The 21440-nt window shown below is 44.9% G+C and overlaps 2 protein-coding genes across 2 annotated transcripts; both read right to left on the bottom strand.

The window, feature by feature from the left end:
- Positions 1-3063: 3063 nt before the first annotated feature.
- On the bottom strand, positions 3064-10148 carry LOC114797460 (zinc-binding protein A33-like). The gene is made up of 6 exons (XM_028992435.1): positions 9533-10148; positions 9021-9116; positions 8012-8242; positions 7913-7935; positions 7701-7819; positions 3064-4851 (listed from the first exon to the last, which is right to left on the bottom strand). Exons 1-6 carry the CDS (start codon positions 9932-9934, stop codon positions 4307-4309), a joined length of 1416 nt encoding a protein of 471 aa, XP_028848268.1. The 5' UTR covers positions 9935-10148; the 3' UTR covers positions 3064-4306.
- A 1054-nt stretch (positions 10149-11202) lies between these two features.
- Positions 11203-14127, bottom strand: LOC114797453 (zinc-binding protein A33-like). The gene is made up of 6 exons (XM_028992428.1): positions 13331-14127; positions 13040-13135; positions 12686-12916; positions 12587-12609; positions 12379-12506; positions 11203-12195 (listed from the first exon to the last, which is right to left on the bottom strand). Exons 1-6 carry the CDS (start codon positions 13730-13732, stop codon positions 11636-11638), a joined length of 1440 nt encoding a protein of 479 aa, XP_028848261.1. The 5' UTR covers positions 13733-14127; the 3' UTR covers positions 11203-11635.
- Positions 14128-21440: the final 7313 nt, after the last annotated feature.

Raw genomic sequence — 21440 nt, 5'->3', positions numbered from 1 at the left:
CAAAAAGAGGGAGGAGCTTTGTTCTATAAATCTTGTGATTGGTCAGTATTGTTCATGTTCACTGATTGGCTGGGAGCTTATGTTTGTATAAAAAGAACATGCAGCCATAAAATAAGAGTTATGAGCAGTAGATAGAAAATGATAGAAATGAAAATGAATGAATTTGTGGACTGGATACCTGGACTGGACTGGACAGGAATTCAGCTCGATGTGTCACAGACAGATTCTGGTCCCAGTCACACCGGGTGGAACCGACATAAACAGTTTACATTTATGGCTTTTATCAGATCCCCTTATACAGAGAAACTTACAATCAAATGAAGCGGAACTATTTTAATATGTTTGGTTTGAAATAATGTGAAGGAATTAGGACAGCCTAAATCAAATGAATCATGTGGAACCAATGTCCATTATTCAGTGACAGGTCACCTATTATTAAACTTTTGCTTTTATATCAGTCTTAGTCCCCAAATACTGTTTGTAGTGTGAAGTCTGTTTCCGAAATTACAGCCACTTTAACCAGTCTCACAATGAGATTTTTGTTTAACTGACTAAACATCTCAAACTTTGACTTTGCCCCTGAAAGTGTTTGGTAGGCGTGTAAATTGTACAAACTTATGCAGAAAGTGTGTGTGAGAGCGTGTAGATGTGTGTTAATGTAAATGTTATATGTAAATGTAAATTATATGTAAATGTTATATGTGTCACAGGGGGAATTCGATGACGTACTTGCAGACATACTTTGGGCGTGGGGATAAGCCGTCGTACCGGTAGAGGACGCTGGGCGAGCGGGGCAGGAGGACCGGGGGCGCCTGGCCGGCGAGGAATGAGGAAGTAATGGACGCGCTGCAACGCAGCGGGGAGTCGGTTCGGGATCTTTGGGAAGGACCGGGGCAGAGGAGAACCGGAAGACGGCGGGTTTCAGGATGGTCCGGGATCTTGGACTGGACGGGAGTAGGTCTTGGGCGGCAGGAAGGTAGGGGAGCATGGAATCCCATCTTAACCGATGGGTCAGGTAGATTCAAGGTCAGGGGCAGGGGCAGAGGTTGTAGCCAGGAAGTTCCGGTCGGGGTTCCTTTCGTGGTTTCCAGGGGATCAGGCAATTCTCGAAGTCGTGGGCAGGCAAAGGTCGTATTTCAGGAATCACAATTATCTTAGGTAGTGGGTGAGAGAGCTAGCGTCTCTGGCAAGTAAACTCATACAAAGAGCGGGCATGTCTCCTTGGGGTTACCTCACTTTTATACTTGCCACCGCCCGCTTCCATTTCCTCTTCCGGGTCGTCGTCTCCCAGGCTGGTGAGGCGCCCTCTAGCGGGCTGGAGGCGCGTTGGCCATGACAATATGTTATATTGTTTGTTCCCCCAATATTGTTCCCCCATGGGGCAGTGGTGGCCTAGTGGTTAAGGAAGCGGCCCCGTAATCAGAAGGTTGCTGGTTCGAATCCCGATCTGCCAAGGTACCACTGAGGTGCCACTGAGCAAAGCACTCAGGGTGATGGGTTAAATGCAGAGGACAAATTTCACTGTGTGCACTGTGCTGCTGTGTATCACGTGTGACAATCACTTCACTTTCATATACATATCAGGACGTGTTAAGTGAGATTCCACTATTAACCAGCAGGTGTCAGTGTTGCACTGGTTTAAATCTCCAGGTCAGTTCTGAATGCTACTGGAGTGTGTGAATGTGAGAGAAACAGAGAGACCGAGTATTATATTAACAGTTTCAATATGAAACTTGGCTATTAACCCTGGCGTTAATTTGTCTCTTGTACTTGTTTTGCTTTTTAATTGATGCCTTGTAATAATATACCTGCCATACATGTCTCTAAATTTGCATCTGCATTATATCATCATAGTAACAGCTGTCAACTACGACTTTAGACCCCCATCTATCTCAGTCCAGTTGTATTCTGTTAATTTGAGTTTTTTCACACTGAAGGGAATAATGGTATATTATCAGTATCACTGGTGGCCTAGCGGTTAAGGAAGCAAACCCGTAATCGGAACCCACCAAGGTAACTGCCAAGGTGCCACTAAGATGCCACTGAGCAAAGTACTGTCCACATACACTGCTCCCCAGGCGCCTGTCATGACTGCCCACTGCTTACTATGGGTGATGGTTTAATGTAGAGGACACATTTTGTTTTGTCACCGTGTGCTGTGCTGTAGTGTTTCACAATGACAATTACAGGTGCCCACCACATGTCAACTGTTTCCAAGAGTGACTGCCACTGATTAAGTCTGTACGTCTGGGACACCACCAGGTTCATGCTCCAGGAATTCTGGGTTGGCTGTGATCCCACCACCTGAATGGAGGATGAGCTGCAGGATGGACTGCAGGAATGGGGGAGTTTCATTAATAATTATTAGAGTTATTCGTTTTTTTATTAATTTGTCTGTTTTGATATACAACACAGACAATTCAGTAAATCTATTTAGCCTGTTTGGAGAGAGATGATTATAATGTGATAATATGTCCGTCATCCTGTGATAATGAAATATGACTGAGACTTTATGTTCTAAACAGATATTGTCAGTGAACAGGCTGTAAAAATCTAGGCTACAGACACTCAGCATTGAAAAACTGATGCTAAATATCTGGGCAACATTCTCTAACAGCACTCAAGTTATCATTGTTTCCAACAAGGTGTAAAATTGTTGTAACATTAAAACAGAAGATGACTTACTCTGTGCTTGAAGTGATGTTCGGAGTACGTGGGGTCAACAATGTTTTTTGGAAGTTTTCGTTACAAGAATACAATAACCACTAAGAATACCAGGATGCCTTTTCATTGGTGGTTGTGTTGCATTTTACCCAGATACAATGCTGCAATTTTCTGATTGGCTATTGTCCCCTTGATGAAGGTACGGTCCCCACACACTGCTCCCTGGGCGCCTGTCATGGCTGCCCACTGCTCACCAAGGGTGATGGTGTCATGACTGCTGTCTCACCACAAAACCCACAGGGGGCATGCGACTACCCACAGAGTTGCTGACCCGGAAACAGATTAGGCGGAGAGGACAAAGGTCAGAGTGATGTATAAAGACACAGCAGACACATGAAGAAACTGCTCATCATCATTTATTGCATTTTTGTAAGCTGTTCTTTTCAAGCCTGTTCCTGCTGATCGATTTCCCCGTGACTATTCTTCTGGAATAGTCCCCAGATGTTCTCTTACTTCTGCTACATTTGTGACAATTCTCTTGGATGCACCTTTGATGTACCTCGCCCTTTGGATTCTGACCGTTTCTGTCTGACACCTTTCAAGCCTGCTGTCTTACAGGACACCTACATCACAGTAAAGACAACTGTTTCCTTGCCTACACTGTGTTCTCCTCCCACCATGGAGTGAGCCCCAGAACCCTGTCTGTTGCCTGAGCTGCTGCCCCCTCGACTCCACTCAGCCATCCAAGCGGCACAGTGCTCACGCCACGTGTTTGTACAATTCAGACTCTGTTAACCTTGTTTTGTAACCTAGAGACGCAAGTGCGCCTCTGACCCTGCAGCCTGACAAATGGGTTAAATGCAGAGGACACTTTTTACGGTGTGCACCATTTGCTGTCACTTCACTTTCACATTACGTGTATAGAGAACCTTCACTAGTCTTATGATTCGATTATGATTAAAAATTCCTCGTTATCGAGGCATCACGATGCATCCTATACATTTTCTACATGGTCACATGATGTTTAACACATGATGTTAAGGTCTCCTATACCTGTTTGGACACTTTGGTTTGCTACAATGAGCAGAAAACCTCTGCGTTTAGTCCACGCTCACCTTGTAACATTTGTATGTACTGGTAGTACTTGTTTAAATGCACACCTTTCTCTGAGTGCTTTACCAGAGTTTTCTCCACTACACCAACCTGAAGCCACAAACACCAGAAGAACGTCTGGTTCAGACGTCTGTGGTGTCAGGTGAGCGCGGACTGAACACAGACCATTTTACTGCTCATTGTAGAAAATCTTAAGCTACTTTCATGAAAATATGGGTGATTATCTAAACTCCCAGTAAGACAATAATGTAGTGTTGTAGAGACTGTTAGGATCAGCTTTTCCTTCATTCCTGTTTGTGTTTGTGTCGAACTGGCAGAAAGAAAACTCACCTGCTTTGATTATATGGGTTGTGCAAAAATACGTTATGGCATTAAGAGTTCAAAAAATCTCACTTTATATAAAAGATATTTCCAGGTCAGAAGATCTAAAAACTGATGCAGATCTAAAGTCTTTCTCATTTCTTTCTCATCTAATGGCAGAAAATTGTGGCTCACTTAGTGGCTCAATTCTTTGATGCAGCATCATCTTTCAGCTCTGCTCTTCTGCTGATGCACAAACCTTCACTGGTAAGATCCTCAGTGGATGGAGGTTATAGACAGTATCAAAGTAAGGAAAGACTCTCTCAGTGAAAGTGTGTGTATGAGTGTGTAGATGTGTGTTATTAACAGCATCAGAGAATGACAACTTTCCTCTGTCCCAGTCCAGCGTCACTCTGATCTTCTGCAGTTTCATGTTAACACTGAGGAGAGTCTCTGGCTTTGGTGTAGAACATGCATAATATTTACCCTCATAATAACCCATATACCAGATTCCACTTCTGCTTAAAACGTCCCACTTCCTCTCTGCAGATTCTGCCATGACACCCAGTCTCCAGTTTGTATTTTCCCCGACATCAACATCCCAGCAGTGAGTCCCTGAGTTGAAGCCCTCAGAGCCCAGAACAACAGGCCAGTAATGAAATCTCTCTGGATTGTCAGGAAGCTTCTGTCTCTCATCACTGAATCTCACACTGGTCAGATCTTCAGACAGGATGAGGTTTGGGTGAGCAGTGATGGGATTCAGAGTCACAGGAGCTGAAGAGAGAAAAACACACACATGAGGTTTGGTAGAGAAGATGCAGGTCTGATATTTACATTCACAAGTTAGGATTGATATGATTGAGTATCTGAATAAATGCACATATTGTTATTTATAAATACATGTTTCTGTTTATGATAACTCACTATAGTAAAACTCTCCAGCATCTTTCTCAGACTGTAAACATGGCTGCAGTTTCTATGCTCGTCCTCGTCTACCTCCGCTTATCCGGGTCTGGGTCGCGGGGGCAGCATCCCAAGTAGGGAATCCCAGACAGCTCTCTCACCAGCCACCTCCTCCGGCAGGACCCCGAGGCGTTCACAGACTAGACTGGAGATATAATTTCTCCAGCTTGTCCTGGGTCGACCCAGGGGCCTCCTGCCGGCAGGATATGCCCAAAACACCTCCCCAGGAAGGCATCCAGGAGGCATCCTGATCAGACGCCCGAATCACCTCAACTGGCTTCTTTCGTTGTGGAGGAGCAGCGGTTCTACTCTTCGTCCCTCATGAATGTCTGAGCTCCTCACCCTATCTCTAAGGTTGCGCCCAGCCACCCTATGGAGGAAACTAATTTTGGCCGCTTGTATCCACGATCTTGTTCTTTTGGTCACTACCCAAAGCTCATGACCATAGGCGAGGACTGGGATGTAGTATGACCGGTAAACCGAGAGCCTTGCTTTATGGCTCAGCTCCCTCTTCACCACGACAGATCGGTTCAGTGTACGCATCACTGCAGACGTTGCCCAAATCCTGTCGATCTTCTTTCCTCACTCGTGAACAAGACCCCGACCCAGAGTTGGCAAGCCACCCTTTTCCGGTCGAGAACCATGGTCTCAGATATACATTTACAGCATTTATCAGACGCCCTTATCCAGAGCGACTTATAATCAGTAGTTACAGGAACAGCCCCCCTGGAGACACTCAGGGTTAATTGTCTTGCTCAGGGACACGATGGTAGTACGTGGGATTTGAACCTGGGTCTTCTAGGCTGTGAACCTACCCAGCAAGAGCTGAAGGTCAGCGACTGATGAAGCTAGGAGGACCACATCATTTGCAAAAAGCAGAGAGAAGATTCCCCCGCAACCAAACTCGACACCCTCCACACCACGGCTGTGCCTAGAAATTCTGTCCATATATGTTATGACAAAGGACAGCCCTGGCAGAGTCCAACCCTCACCGGGAATAGGTCCGACTTACTGCCGGCTATGCGGACGAAACTCACACTCCTCTGGTACAGGGACCCATACTCCTGAAGTGCCCCCCATTTGTGGATTAGTTGTGCAAACTCCCATTCCCCCTCCATCACCCCAGCAAAGGTAAAGAGCTGGTCCTGAGTTCCACAACCAGGCAAAAACCACATTGTTTTTCCTCAATCCGAGATTCAGGTATCGACCGGACCCTCCTCTCCAGTTACCTTGGAGTAGAACTTTCCAGGGAGGCTGAAGAGTGTGATTCCCCCTATAGTTGGAACACACCCTTTGGTCCCACTTCTTTAAAATGGGGACCGCCAGTCTGCCACTCCACTGGAACTCCCCCCGATGTCCACGCAATGTTGTAGAGATGTGTCAATCATGACAGCCCTACAACATCCATAGCATTCAGATAACCTGGATGGATCTCATCCACCCCCGGGGCTCTGCTGCTGTATATTTGTTTGACTACCTCAGCAACTTCTGCCCCTGAGATTGGACAGTTCATACCCAGGCATCCCAGCTTTGGTTTCTCATCGAAATGCGCGTCGGTGGGATTTATGATCTCCTAAAAGTTATCCTTCCACTGCTCGACTATAGCCCCAGTCAACATCAGCAGCTCCCCATCCCCACTGTAAACAGTGTGAGCAAGTTGCTGCCTTCCTCTCCTGAGGCGTCGGATGGTTTGCCAGAACGTCTTTGGAGCAAATCAGCAGTCTTTCTTCATGGCCTCACCGAACTCCTCCCACACCCGAGATTTTGACTCGGCGACTGCCACTGCTGCACCCCGCTTGGCCGTCCGGTACCTGTCTGCTGCTTCTGGAGACTCACAGACCAGCCATGCCCCATAGGCCTCCTTCTTCAGCCTGACAGCTCCCCTAACCTCTGGTGTCCACCAGCGGATACGGGGGATACCGCCACGACTGGCACCGTTCAGCTTATGATCTCAGCTACCAATAGGCACCTCAACAATCGCAGAGCAGAACAAGGTCCATTCGGACTCAATGTCCCCAACAAACAGGCTGAGAGTCTTGGGGCTAACAAAAAGCCAACCCCAGCCCTCCGCCTCTCACCCGGAGCAACTCCAGCAAAGGAGAGTGTCCAACCTCTCTCAAGGACTTGAGTTCCAGAGACAATGCTATGTGTCGAGGTGACTTCGACTATATCTAGCCGGTACCGCTCAACCTCTTCCAGCTCCTTCCCTGCCAGAGAGGTGACATTCCATGTCCCAATAGCCAGTTTCCTTGTTCGGGGATCGGACCGCCAAAGCTCCCGCCTCGTTCTGCCACCCGATCCACATTGCACCGGACCCTTCATTGTTCTCCTGCAGATGGTGGGTTCACAGTTGGATGAGCGCATGTATCTGGTTTGTGCGAAAGTCCGGCAACCAGGCGCTGGGTCATGGGCCCCAACCCCAGGCCTGGCTTCAGGGTGGGTTCCCTCCCTCCCACCCTGGCCGGGTACACTGACTCTTTGTTTTTTTTCCTTGAAAGGTCTTCTGAACCATTCTTTGTCTTGCCCTTTACCTGAGGCCAATTTTACCTGAGACCCTCCCAAACTCTCAAACTTGGTTCAAGAAGGAGCAGTTTCTATGCTATTATCACAAATTCATTTTTCTAATTATTATTACATGTATGTGTGTGTGAGAGACTCACAGTAATGAATAATCTCCTGCATCTTCTGCCAGACTGTAAACTTCAGGTTCTCCAGGTGTTTCTCCACATGGATAAGGGATCCTGAAAGCCTCTCTGTATTCTCCAGTCTGCACTGGGTTCTGGAATAACATTCAGGGTTTGGGTAATGTGGGTTTGGCTAATGTGGGTTTGGGTTCAGAACCACAGAGATGATAGAGAAGCCTGTCAGTTACCTTGTAATGGTGGTTTTGTAGTTCTGAAAAACAGGAATATGCCAGTTATTATTAATAAAATCTATAAAAATTCTGGTAGAGCAAGAACAGTCTTGGTACCTGCAGGAATGAGACGTCTTCAGCTCCCATCTCCTCTTCTACGGCTCTGATTGTGTCTGAAAGAGATGATATCTCACTACTCATCTTCTCCATCTTCTCCTTCATCATCTGACTCTTCAGCTCCTCTTCCTCCCTCAGTGCTGCTATCCTGGCTGCTTCTTCATTGTGTAGAAACTGGTGAAGCTTCTCAAACTCCTCCTTAATCCTCCTCTCTGTGTGTTGGGTCTGGATCTAGAAATAGATTCATATGTCATCATGATTTGCATTTAACTGTGTACTTCTTTACATGAGAATTACGACAACAAGACTCTTACTGGTACCAAGAATGAACAAATTTTTAGCAGGTGGACGAGCTTTCTTCTACAGAACGTCCCTGCTTTGGAACAGACTTCCTGCTATTGTTGGGAACTAAGATACAGTGTCAATATTTAGGTCCAGGGTAAGGACACATCTTTTTAGCCAAGCATTCCATAACAGTTAAAACCCACAAGTACTATAACGATCATCTCACCTAGACTGTCCTAAACACCGGGGACACTCGACATGTACACAGATATTTTTTTTTTTATTTCTTATATAGCCCAAAATCTTCCTTAACCACTCAGTCCCAGCCGGCCGAGTCTCATCTGTCTATTTCTGAGTTACTCTAGATCCTGCTTCCCGTTTTTAGTCTGCAGAAAGGGTCAAAGTGTCGGGGGTCAACTGTAGGTCCAGTCAAAGTCCACTCAGACTAACTGTATGGGGTTTTGGGATGAATAAGAAATAAACCAGAGACACAAGAACCCAGCACAGTCTCTTGGAGTCTCATCTGCATCATGGTGCCCTCTGTTGGTCCCACTGTTCTTCAGTTCTGATTTTCATATGAGTAACTGGGTGTGTTATTCCCTGATCTTGTAGAGCTTTACCTCATGGTAAAGCTCTTCATCATGGATTCTGGTGATCATTTTGCTCTCATGTGCAAGCATGTTGTGCTACAAAAGTGAAACATGACATAATTGATTCTTTGTACCTTAATTTCTTCTGCACTCTGATCATATTCAAGTTTAACGTCTTTGAAGATGACCAGCTGCTCCTGTAAGGGCTTCAGTTTAATCTTCATCTCCTCCTGAAAATATAATTTTTTTAATAAAAACATTGCTGCCACGGGTGGGCTGGACATGGCGATGAAGGAGGACGCATTCGCACGATTTCACAGGACAGGGGTTTAATACATACTACACGAGACAAGGGAACATAAACACGCACAATGACCCGATGGCGAACAGACATGAACAGGATAGTTTTATACAATTATATAAATAGACAGGATAATTATATACAATTATATAAATATACAGCAGGTGAACACGATCAGGGAACATTACACGAGACAAACATGAAACTCCGGTCCGAACTCCGGATCCGGAGTCACCATTGCCGGTCCGGATCATGACAATTGCATTTATTGTAGATGTTCAGTATTACAGTTGGTGATGTTATCTGATGATTCAAATTTAATTTATTTTCATTTAGTTTTCTCACCTTCAGATCCAGAGCTGCTTCATTTATCGGGCTGAAGTTGTGGTTTTTATGACTTTTGGAATCTCGACACACCAAACACACAGGCTGCTGATCCTCCAGACAGAAGAGTTTGAGTTTCTCACCATGTTGACTGCAGAGAACCTCAGACCCTGCTGAAGATCTCTGACTTCTTTCTACTGAGAAGGACTCACACAGGTTCTTTAAAGCAAGATTAACAGGAGGATCTTCTTTTGAGCTCCTTCTCCTACACACTGGACATTCTCGAGATTCTTTACTCTCCCAGAACTTCTGCAGACAAACTTTGCAGATGCTGTGACTACAGGACAGGAGGAGAGGATCCTTGAAGATTTCACAGCACACAGGACAGGAGAGATCCTCTTCTGAGAAAGATTTTGAAGCCATTTTTTGTTTACCAAAAACAGTACCTGCTGGTTTAATTTTCACTTTCACTCCTCAGAAGAATCCTGACTGTAACTTTTTTATTCCATCTGTAATCATCATGATGAAAACCACTGCATCTAATTAGAGTAAAAGAAACACAGAAAATATAATTCATAACATAACATAAATAAAAACTAAAGTCCACGACAGGAACGTCTTCATTTCCTTGTTCTGGAAAAGCACACAGAGGGAGGAGCTTTGTTCTATAAACCTTGTGATTTGCTCATATTCACTGATTGGCTGGGAACTTCAGTTTGTATAAAAGGCACATTTAGCACAAAATAAGAGTTATGAACAGCAGATTGAAAATGAATGGATGTGTGGATTTGACTCTACTGGAATCTGGCTCAATGTACCACAAACACAGACCGCGCCCTGTAATGCTTGGAGGAACTGACATTTACATCCTGCATTTATCAGACATCTTAAAATCAGTAGTTAAAAGGACAGTGTCCCTGGGGACACTCAGGGTTAAGGGTCTTGCTCAGGGACATAATGGTAGTTAGTGGGGTTTGAACCTGTGGATGTCAGGTTCAGAGGTAAGTGTTCTAGTTGTTTTTTCTTTTTTATATGTAAGCGTTTTATAGAGTGGAATCATGCTGTGATTCAAGCTTGGTGCCAGAAATTGCAAAATGCAACACACATAATGGTTACCAACTTACCAAATGGCAGATTTTAGTCATGCAAAACAAAAGAAAAAAAAAACAAACACAATAAATAATTTCAAAATGCTTCATGTGACCTGTAATCTTTACAATTCAGCTGAGAAAAAACATACAAGAAGATGGCTGAACAAGTTGCGCTCACTAGAACTTTGTTAAGACACAGATTTGATTTAAATAAAAAAATACATTTATCACACATGATTGTAAAAGGGCTGACTCCTTAATTCCTTAATAATTATTATACTATGTGTGGGATATTTTAACTTTGCCGACAGTGGCGTGGATGTGCATACCAAACTAGTTCTGTTAATTACAGCCACTTGAGAAACCCCCTCTCATCTCTTTTCATGACAGGAAGCAGGTTGTCTTTTGGTGAAGCTCTATGCCTTATTTAGAGAATGTTTTTGGGGGTTCACAATAAAAATGTGACGGAAAGGAGAACTTTCCTTGTGTGCTGAAAATTTCATCTAAATAACTGGACTGGATTAAACCTTCTGGAACATCTACTGCTTTGGGAATTATGCCTCTTTGTGCCAAACAGTGAGAATTTACAATACAATATTCTAACATATTCAAGCCAATTTATTTAGATAAAAACACGATTTTAAAATACAAACCAGGCCACTAGATATGAACATGCCTAAATGTTCTTCTGAGCAAGACCCTTAACCCCCAGTGTCTCCAGGGGGACTGTCCATGTCACTACTGATGATAAGGAGCTCTGGATAAGGACGTCTGGTAAATACTCTAAATGTAAATGTGTGTCTGTGAGGTCCTGTGTGTGTTCTGCTGTGTGAGGATCAGCTCCTATTCAGCAGCTGCTTCCTCTCAACTACAACACTGATACCATCATCATCATCATCATCAAAAACACCCCAAATATGAGATTTATAGACTAACAATTCATTGTGAACAGAAAAAAATTGAGAAACAAGCATCAGACTCTGGGACTCGTTTCTGTGAAGTTTAAAACCCAAAAACTGATGCAGCATCGTCTTCAGCTCTGATGTTCTACTGATACACGAACCTTCACTGGTAAGATCCTCAGAGAAGAGAGTTTACAGACAGTATTAAAATAAGGAAAGACTCTCTCAGTGAAAGTGTGTGTGAGAGTGTGTAGATGTGTGTTATTAACAGCATCAGAGAACGACAACTTTCCTCCGTCCCAGTCCAGCGTCACTCTGATCTTCTGCAGCTTCCTGTTAACATTGAGGAGAGTCTCTGGATTCGGTGTAGAACCTGCTCTATATTTACTGGCATAATAACCCATACACCAGATTCCACTTTTCCTGTAAAGTGCTCCCTTCCTCTCTGCAGATTCTGTCATGACACCCAGTCTCCAAAATGTATTTTCCCCGACATCAACATCCCAGCAGTGAGTCCCTGAGTTGAAGCCCTCAGATCCCAGAACAGCCGTGTTGTAATCAAATCTCTCTGGATTGTCAGGAAGCTTCTGTCTCTCATCACTGAATGTCACACTGGTCAGATCTTCAGACAGGACGAGTTGTGGGTGAGCAGTGATGGGATTCAGAGTCACAGGAGCTGTAGAGAGAAAAACACACATATGAGGTTTGGTGGAGAAGATGCAGGTCTGATATTTATATTCAGAAGTTAGGATTGATATGACTGAATAAACACCAGAGAGGACATTTTTTCAAAGAGCAAATTATGAAAAAAATATTGTGCGTTTATTACAAATTATTTTTTTAAAATTACTTATATATGTGCACGCGTGTGTGAGAGACTCGCTATAGTGAATAATCTCCTGCATCTTCTCCCAGACTGAAAACTTCAGGTTCTCCAGGTGTTTCTCCACATGGATCAGGGCTCCTGAAAGCCTCTTTGGATGCTCCAGTCTGCACTGGGTTCTGGAATAACATTCAGGAGTCAGAGCTGCTGTGGGTTTGGGTTCAGAACCACAGAGATGATAGAGAAGCCTGTCAGTTACCTTGTAATGGTGGTTCTGTAGTTCTGAGAAACAGGAATTTGCCAGTTATTATTAATAAAATCTATAAAAATCCTGGTAGAGCAAGAACAGTCTTGGTACCTGAAGGAATGAGACGTCTTCAGCTCCCATCTCCTCTTCTACGGCTCTAATTGTGTCTGAAAGAGATGAAATCTCTCTACTCATCTTCTCCATCTTCTCCTTCAACATCTGACTCTTCTGCTCCTCTTCCTCCCTCAGTGCTGCTATCCTGGCTGCTTCTTCATCTCGTAGAAACTGGTGAAGCTTCTCAAACTCCTCCTTAATCCTCCTCTCTGTGTGTTGGATCTGGATCTGTGTGTGATTAACGTTGATATTGTTAATATTCTGTTTACAGACTTTGTTCTTATTGCTAAATTGTAGCTGTACAGTATTATTTATATTCAGTGTTTGTAATGTTGTATTTTATTATTTTACTTGAATCTTCTCTGCTGTTTGATTCCAGGTAAGTTTAACGTCTTTAAAGATCTTCAGCGTCTCCTGTAGGGGCTTCAGTTTCATCTTCAGATTCTCCTGAAAAAAATCAGGAAGATTCATCATGTAACAGACCTGAAACATTCAGCTCATTATTGTTTTTAGTGTCTTGCTAGAAAATATTACATTTTTTAAATAATATCAATAAAAATTGATCGTATATTTAAACAGGTTCATGAAAACAAACGTTTGACTGATTATACCGACCATAATTGTATAATTTTTTAATGATACCTTAAATTCCACTGCTGCTTCATCTACAGGCTGGAATCTGTGGTTTCTGTGTTTGGCTGAATCCCGACACACCAAACACACAAGCTGCTGATCCTCCAGACAGAAGAGTTTGAGTTTCTCACCGTGTTGACTGCAGAAAACTTCAGACCCTGCTGAAGATCTCTGGATCTTTTCTACTGAGAAGGACTCACACAGGTTCTTTAAAGCAAGATTAACAGGAGGTTCAGGTTTTGAGCTCCTTCTCCTACAGACTGGACATTCTCGAGATCCTTTACTCTCCCAGAACTGCCTCAGACAAACTTTACAGACGCTGTGACTACAGGACAGGAGGAGAGGATCCTTGAAGATTTCATAGCACACAGGACAGGAGAGGTCCTCTTCTGAGAAAGAGTTTGAAGCCATATTCTTTTCCAAAGACCAGACCTGCTGGTTTAACTTTTACTTTCACTGTTGAGAAGAATCTTGACTGTAACTCGTTTTATTCCATCTATAATCCTCACGATCAAAATCTGCAGCACTGCAGCTTACTTCCAGTTTACAGAATATTAGTTTGTACTGTAACATAACATGGAGTTTACAAATGTTGAATAAAATACCTGAACGGCAATAAAGTGTTCTTTCCCTTGTCCCTTTGCTGTCCCTCATCTTCCGTATATCAGACTCCGGCGTGACAGGACTTGACAGGAATTAATCTCGATGTCTCACAGGCAGAGGTTGGTCCCAGTCACACCAGGTGGAACCGACATAAACAGTTCACATTTATGTTTTTACCGCCCTTATACAGAGAAACATTTTTGCTTTTATATCAGTCTTGTTGGTCCCCTAATTCTATATCTGACGTCTCTCTCTCTGTCCGTTTCGGTGTCTGTAGCTTTAAATGCAAATGAGGAGGAGAGAGGCGGGACAAGGAGGAGAGTGGCCTATAGAAGTTGAGGGGCATTCGTCATCAACACTTCCTGTGTGCCGCAAAGAGGAAGTGTCTGCGTTTTTCCAGAAAAAAATTTATGAACCCACTGGTTCTGGTCTCGTGTGATGGAACAAGAAAAATACATTTGTGTTCAATTTTACATCAAATCACCGATTAACTGCAATACTTCACACGATTGGAAGCCATGACATTCTGTGGAGATAATGTTTTAGGGAATGGGTGCAAAATTCATGAGAAACGGGAGGTAACCTTTCCCCTTACGATGTCATGAGGACTGTCTATGCTGCCACTCTTTGAATGGAGCATAATTGCTCATTAAGGATGATGATAAGACATTTACATTTACAGCATTTACCAGACGCCCTTATCCAGAGCGACTTACAATCAGTAGTTACAGGGACAGTCCCCCTTGAGCAACTCAGGGTTAAGTGTCTTGCTCAGGGACACAATGGTAGTAAGTGGGATTTGAACCTGGGTCTTCTGGTTCATAGGCGAGTGTGTTAACTACATTAAAATAAACTACATTAACTACATTAAAATAAAAAGCAGAGGACACATTTTGTTGTGTCACTGTGTGTGGTGCTACAGTTTTTCACAATGACAATCACTTCACTTTCAGTATTCACATGTGACACTCAACAGGACAGCATCCAGTTCACACAGTGATATGTGTCCTCTGTGCGTAGATGTGTGTTATATTGTTTGTTCCCCCCATACAGATAGGGTGGTAGTAGCCTAGTGGGTAGCACACTCGCCTGTGAACCATCTGAAAACACAGCCAGACACTTGGATTATGATAAATTTAATATTTCATAATTATTTAATAGTAACACTCCTGCTTGAAATTATTCCCTTCCTCTCTGCAGATTCTGTCATGACACCCAGAGCCCAGCCTGTATTTTCCCCGAAAACAACATCCCAGTATTGAGTCCCTGAGTTGAAGCCCTCAGAGCCCAGAACAACCCTAAACAGATCCAATCTCTCTGGATTTTCCCCTCTAAATAATGTATTTAAAATGACTTTCATTTTATGAATGAATTTTTTTATTCAGTGGTTGGCCTAGTGTGTCAGTCGAAAGGTTGCCACCAAGGTGCCACTGAGCAAGGTACCGTCTCCACACACTGTTCTCCGGGCGCCTGTCATGGCTGCCCACTGCTAATCAAGGTCATGGGTTAAATTCAGAGGACACATTTCATTGTGTCACTGTGTGCTGTGCTGTTTCATAATGACTTGACTTCTGACATAATTTATTTTATACTTGAATATTCCGGTGTTAAAACTTCATCCACCACCCAGCACTCATCCCTCCCACTGTAGGATATAAAAAGCGCCGTAGGCATAATGCTGCCTTCTGTCCCTCCACATGACTTCCCCCAGCCAACCATGAGAAATGTGGTAAAGAGGGAGAAAGAAAGGACCTTGTCCACTGAAGAAGAAGCACCACCATCATAAAGAAGATCAAGCCCAGAGAAGATTATCTTTTATTACTCCCTCAAGTGGGAAATTTACATGGTCACACTCACAAATAAAACATTTGGAACTGTTTGGCTTTTTCAAAATTTTTCGTTTTCATAAAACCTATAGATCATAAAAACCAAACTGGTTTTCAAATCATCGGTGTCCCTCTCCCCTCCCTCCAAGACATCTACAGTACACGCCTCACCAAGAAAGCCCTCGGCATAGCAGCTGATCCCACCCACCCAATGCAAACCTTCTTCAGCCTGCTGCCATCAGGGAGGAGACTGCGGAGTCTCCAGGCCAGGACCAGCAGACTGAAGGACAGCTTCACCCATCAGGCTGTCAGGAAACTCAACTCCCTCCCGGCTCTGCCCCCACTCCCCTCACTCCCCTCTTCAGCTCCACAAACTTTCTGAACTCTAACTCACACAAACTGACCATGCACCAGTCACTCTGTGCAGCTCTGGTCTGCCAACTACCTCACTTGTCACTTCGTCACTTTAAACTTACCTCTGTTGCACTATTGGTTTTGCACTCTCCTGGTTTTGCACTCTCCACCATGTGCCCTTATTTGTATATGGTGTTTTTAAAATTGTATATTGTGTTTTTTTTTTTAAATTGTATTTATACTTTGTATTTGTTACTGTTACTGTTTTTGTATTTAATGTTACTTGTATGGGTCAGAGAGTAACGTAATTTCAATTCTCCGCATGTCCTGTACATGTGGCAGAATTGACAATAAAGCTGACTTGACTTGACAAAGTTTATTTTTGCAAAGTTCTTGAGAACCCATCCAGTCTTTGTCTCTTTACAGCACCATGAAAACTACATTAAAATAGACAGAAACATACACATAACTATACATTTTACACAATTCAGAATTATGAATACACATGAAAATAAACATACCTCCCTGCGCTCACCAAGGAATGCAAACATACAGCAGGACAATCAATTCCTCTGTTATTTTACAAGTGGCCAAAACACAAGACCACATGGACACACACATCATCACAAACACATGAACGACCCACATTATAGAAAATATAAATGAATAAAATAAAATCGTAATATTTATATCAAGAAAAATGTCAAACCCATAAAAGGACAATTGTGGCCCTTTACAGAACATTTTAAGAAACTTGTACAGCCTGCTCTGCCCTTTCCTGTAGAGGGCATAATACTTGTACTTGTGAGTCCAGTCCAGTTTATAGTTCAGATGAACACCAAGTGTTGCGTCCCTGGATGTACGCTCCCACGTGTTCTGTGTGGCTGGCTGTGTTTTTGTGTCCTGTCCCTTTTAGGTTGACTTCATGGGAGGAGTTGAAGCCTACCAGCTCCACCTACCATCTGCCTTTTGGTCACCTTCACCTATATAAATAGACTTTGAATGGTGTTTGGTAGGACTCCAGGGTCCGCTAGGCCCTTACTCTTTTGGGAGGTCCCCAGGGTCCACGGAGATCTGCAAGGAGCTCCGTTGGGGCTCTTATTCATGTGTCTTGTTGCTTTGTGTGATAGACCCCTTTGTTGTTAGCCTATTTTAGCCTGTTAGCTTTATGTGCCCTTTAACTTTTGTGTGTGTTTGAGTTGTCCCCACTGGAAAATTCCTTTCTTTTAGGCTGTACTGATGTTAGTTAGCTTCTGAAATTTAAGTGATGTCTGCAATGTATATGGTGAGGAGGAACATGGCAGAATGTTCCCTGTGGGGCTCCTGTGCTGCAGACCACCTCGAAAAGATCAGGTAGTGCAAATTAAACTCCTAGAGATTCACCAGTCCACTTAATGACTTTTCAACGGTGTGGATCAGAGGATTGTTTTGAAGATCAAATTTTGTCAGTCTCACTAACCCCCTAAAGATATATATAGTTGAATGTTGATGATTTTGTTTACAGCTTCAGCTTCTCAATGCCTTCAAAAGTGACATCTTTCACATCTCTGAGCTCATAATATTATAAATCAAGTTCTAGCAGAGCTACAAAATAAGCAAACAGACCAGCAACAATCATCTCCACACCATTACCTTAAAGAAACAAGTAAAACAGATATGAGTAGATGTGCATATGTGTTTAAATTTATTTGTATTCAGTTGATTATATTTTAGAGAAAGAATCTAAATGTATGAACAGAATTTGAGCTTTTAGCTCCTGTTTACATTTCACTGTGTGCACCGTGTGCTGTACTGCTGTGTATCACAAGTGACAATCACTTCACTTTCACATGATTTTCGCATGATCTTGTTGAAGCGTAACACAGAAGTGAAATTGTAAGATTCTGGCAAACCTCCTTCAGTTCTTTTGAACAAAGTTCAGTTGGAAATTTCATGAAAGGTCATTAACTGTTAAAGCAACCCTCCATACACCGCTACCCTCCTCACTGGGTTTTTTCATCTCTTCATCTTCCCATTCACTCCAGTCAACCACTACATGTATGTTCAGCCTTGAAAAAACGTTTATGTGTATTAATGGTTGTCACCTATCATCCAATAACCAATTAAAGAAGCATGTATGGAATTAACTGATGCATTAGTGAGTGAAATACTTCTGTATTTTACCATCAATTAGTTTATGACACAAACACAACTTCAAGCAGACTACAGGTTGCTCTATTAAATTTTTGTTGACATTCTACATTAGAAACAGGTTCTAAATTAATCAAACAAGCTTTTCTACTGACCTCATTTACATTTACAGCATTTATCAGACGCCCTTATCCAGAGCAACTTACAATCAGTAGTTACAAGGACAGTCCCACCCTGGAGCAACTTAGGGTTAAGTGTCTTGCTCAGGGACACACTGGTAATAAGTGGGGTATGAACCTGGGTCTTCTGGTTCATAGGCGAGTGTCTTACCCACTAGGCTACTACCACCCTAGTAGTAGCCTAGTGGGTAAGCACCCTACCTCCTGGAATCTTCTTCAGTGGACAAGGTGAGGATCCAGGTTGTACTATACTGATGAGTGAGACATACAGGACTGTTTCTGCACTAATGTGCAATTGGCTGTTGATTTGCATACTGAGGAAGTGTGAGGGGGTGTTGCGTTGCAAATGTTATATCTCTATGTAGCAAGTATTTTTCTCTCTGATAGAGTATTAAATTTTTTATGTTTAACTCAGCATGTGAAATTACATTTAAAGATCAGGGACAAAGCAGTGTTTCATTCCAACTCATGATTAGGAGGTTCTTGTTGTTAACTGGCATTTTATTGTAACTGGCATGTTGTCACGACTACGGACTTACGGGGGAAGGAAGCGCAGAGGTCTGACATACTGGGAAGGGTTTTTATTATAACAAACAATAAACACATCATGCCTACCAGGGGGCTCTATGGCGCTCCACCCCTCTGGAGGCGGACACAGACCCATGCCTGGCCCACCCTCCTCACCGGCTACCGGAGGACCCAGCTCAATCGCTTCCCCACCTACCCTCCCCTCAGGAGGAGTCCCTAACCTGAACTGCACCCCCCCCCAAAAAATTCTTTGGGGGAGCACCCCCCCCGGCTGGACTTAGGGGTACCTTGGGGCTTGTCCACCTCGCCTTGGACCAGCACATTCGGGTCAGGAACCCCCTCTTTGGGGTTCGGCTCCGCGGCTGGGTCGTCATCTGGTGGACACAAAGAGGGGAAGTGGGGGCGACATACGGACACATATACCATGCAAACACACACAGACAGAGACAGACAGAAGAGAGGGTCGTCTGGCTCCCTCTCTGGGCTCTCCGGGACCTCCTCAGGGGGAACAGCCAGGTTCTCGGGAGGTGCGACCTTCTCGTCGCCCGCCAGTGCTTGGTCTTCTTGCCCCGGATCCTGACTGGTGCTGGATGTGGAGGGGCAGAGTTCGATCCCTGGCTCAGGCTCTGGCCGATCAAACTCCGCCCTCAGTCTCTGCTGGAAGTCCCGAAAACTCCTGTCTGTCTCTCCCTGCTGCCAGAGGGCTGCGCTCCAGCCCCATGCTGATCCAGTCAGACACGTGAGGATGGTGGTGACCTCATCCGTGTCTGCTGCCCCACTGAAGGGTCCTGGGACCATTGGGCTGTCCCACACGGGGCTGGGCACATCGCTGGAGATGGTGGTGGGCGTGGGGGGTGGTGGACGTCTTCTCCAGCATGCGGGGGCGCTGGTGCTGCGCTGCCGATCAGCTGGGGAACGTCCGGGCAGAGGGAAGGCGGGTCGGCGACCGAAGCTGGAAGGGCGTCTTCCCTGTGAGGCAGTTCCGGCAGTGCAGTTGCTGGCTGGCGACCTCCTGTCGCCCTGTTCCACCAGCTTACCCCCGCATCGCTGTCTTCCTCCTCGCTGTTGTCACACCTCTGGGACTGATGTGGGTCTCCACGGACCTCGCAACGATCATGGACGGGCACGATGGGCGGAGCCATCCCGGCACCGACTGCCCAATTGCCGTCATCCTCGTCGTAGTCCGTGTCGACCTCGTGGATCTTCATGGATGTCGCGACAATCTCGGACGTGTGCGCTGGGTGGAGCCATCCCGGCCCCGACTGCCCAACGAAAATCCACGTCATTGTCGCTCACGTCATCCGTGTCCTCCCACCGGTGACTCCGAGGGTCGTCCACCCTGCGGACATCCTGGACCCAGGGTGCGATCAACTCCCAGGGACAGTACTCTGGCCATTCGGGCTGGAGCCTGCCCACCTCCTCGCTGGAGGGACGCCGCTGTTGTCGCTTCTCACCCCCCTGGAAGTGACGTGGGTCCCCACGGACCTCGCGACGATCGCAGACTGCTGCGATGGGTGGAGCCCAACTCCCGTCTCCCGTTCTCTCGTCGTCGTCAGTGTCGTCCCAGTCCACGGGGAGCCTGGCCAGCAGAGCGCAGAGTTCTTTGCTCGACATGGCGAAGATCGTGGGGGTCGCATCCTCTGCGCTCGCTGCCCACGTCACTTCCTCGCTGCTGCCGACGCCAACGTCCTTGCTCCGCCCACTCCGCCCGCGCCGGGCTGTGTCCTTCGCAGTGCATTTTCTACTCTGCTTTTTACCTCTGTGCTTTTGGGTGGATCTCTGGCATTCTGTCACGACTACGGACTTACGGGGGAAGGAAGCGCAGAGGTCTGACATACTGGGAAGGGTTTTTATTATAACAAACAATAAACACAAAGAAAGAATGGCGCGGTGGCCAAAAACGGGAAATAAAGGGGAACAACACAAACAAACCCGCAGGCGTGTGGCGATTGCCAGAACTGAAAATACTAACACCTACACGGTTACAATGTCAAGTTCGCGAAAATGCCGGAGATCTCGAAGGGGCGGAAGTCTCTGGCATTTATGGGGCGTCAGGATTGGAGTCAGGTGTGGAGCCCAGCTGCCGTCAAGCCTGACACATGTTACATAGACTGCATAGTTTTGAGTCTGGTCTACAATATGTGCTAAGGTTAATCAGGAATACATGGTGAAGCGAGGCTTTTACATTTACAGCATTTATCAGACGCCCTTATCCAGAGCGACTTACAATCAGTAGTTACAGGGACAGCCCCCCCCCCCCGGAGCAACTTAGGGTTAAGTGTCTTGCTCAGGGACACAATGGTAGTAAGTTGGATTCGAACCCGGGTCTTCTGGTTCATAGGCAAGTGTGTTACCCACTAGGCTACCACCACTACTACTTTTTAAAACAAAGTATCAAAAAAGAACTATTACTATCAAAGAACATACAGCCGTCATCTGCTGGTGAAATAGATGCTTTGCAATCAATCCATCTTCTCCCATCTGATTTATGGGTTGATA

The sequence above is a fragment of the Denticeps clupeoides genome, chromosome 9, assembly GCF_900700375.1.
Source record: "Denticeps clupeoides chromosome 9, fDenClu1.1, whole genome shotgun sequence".
Classification (NCBI taxonomy): domain Eukaryota; kingdom Metazoa; phylum Chordata; class Actinopteri; order Clupeiformes; family Denticipitidae; genus Denticeps; species Denticeps clupeoides.
This window is presented reverse-complemented; position numbering and strand designations above follow the sequence as displayed.

What these genes read in the sequence shown, in the direction of transcription:
- LOC114797460 (XM_028992435.1), bottom strand. Translation starts at nt 9,934, where the DNA reads ATGGCTTCAAAATCTTTCTCAGAAGAGGATCTCTCCTGTCCTGTGTGC. An exon ending in AAGCAGCTCTGGATCTGAAG is followed by an intron (nt 9,117 to 9,532) that starts GTGAGAAAACTA and finishes TTATATTTTCAG; the next exon opens with GAGGAGATGAAGATTAAACT. An exon ending in GCAGGAGATTATTCATTACT is followed by an intron (nt 4,852 to 7,700) that starts GTGAGTCTCTCA and finishes TTCTCTCTTCAG; the next exon opens with CTCCTGTGACTCTGAATCCC.
- LOC114797453 (XM_028992428.1), bottom strand. Translation starts at nt 13,732, where the DNA reads ATGGCTTCAAACTCTTTCTCAGAAGAGGACCTCTCCTGTCCTGTGTGC. An exon ending in AAGACGTCTCATTCCTTCAG is followed by an intron (nt 12,610 to 12,685) that starts GTACCAAGACTG and finishes CCTGTTTCTCAG; the next exon opens with AACTACAGAACCACCATTAC. An exon ending in TATTCACTATAGCGAGTCTC is followed by an intron (nt 12,196 to 12,378) that starts TCACACACGCGT and finishes CTCATATGTGTG; the next exon opens with TTTTTCTCTCTACAGCTCCT.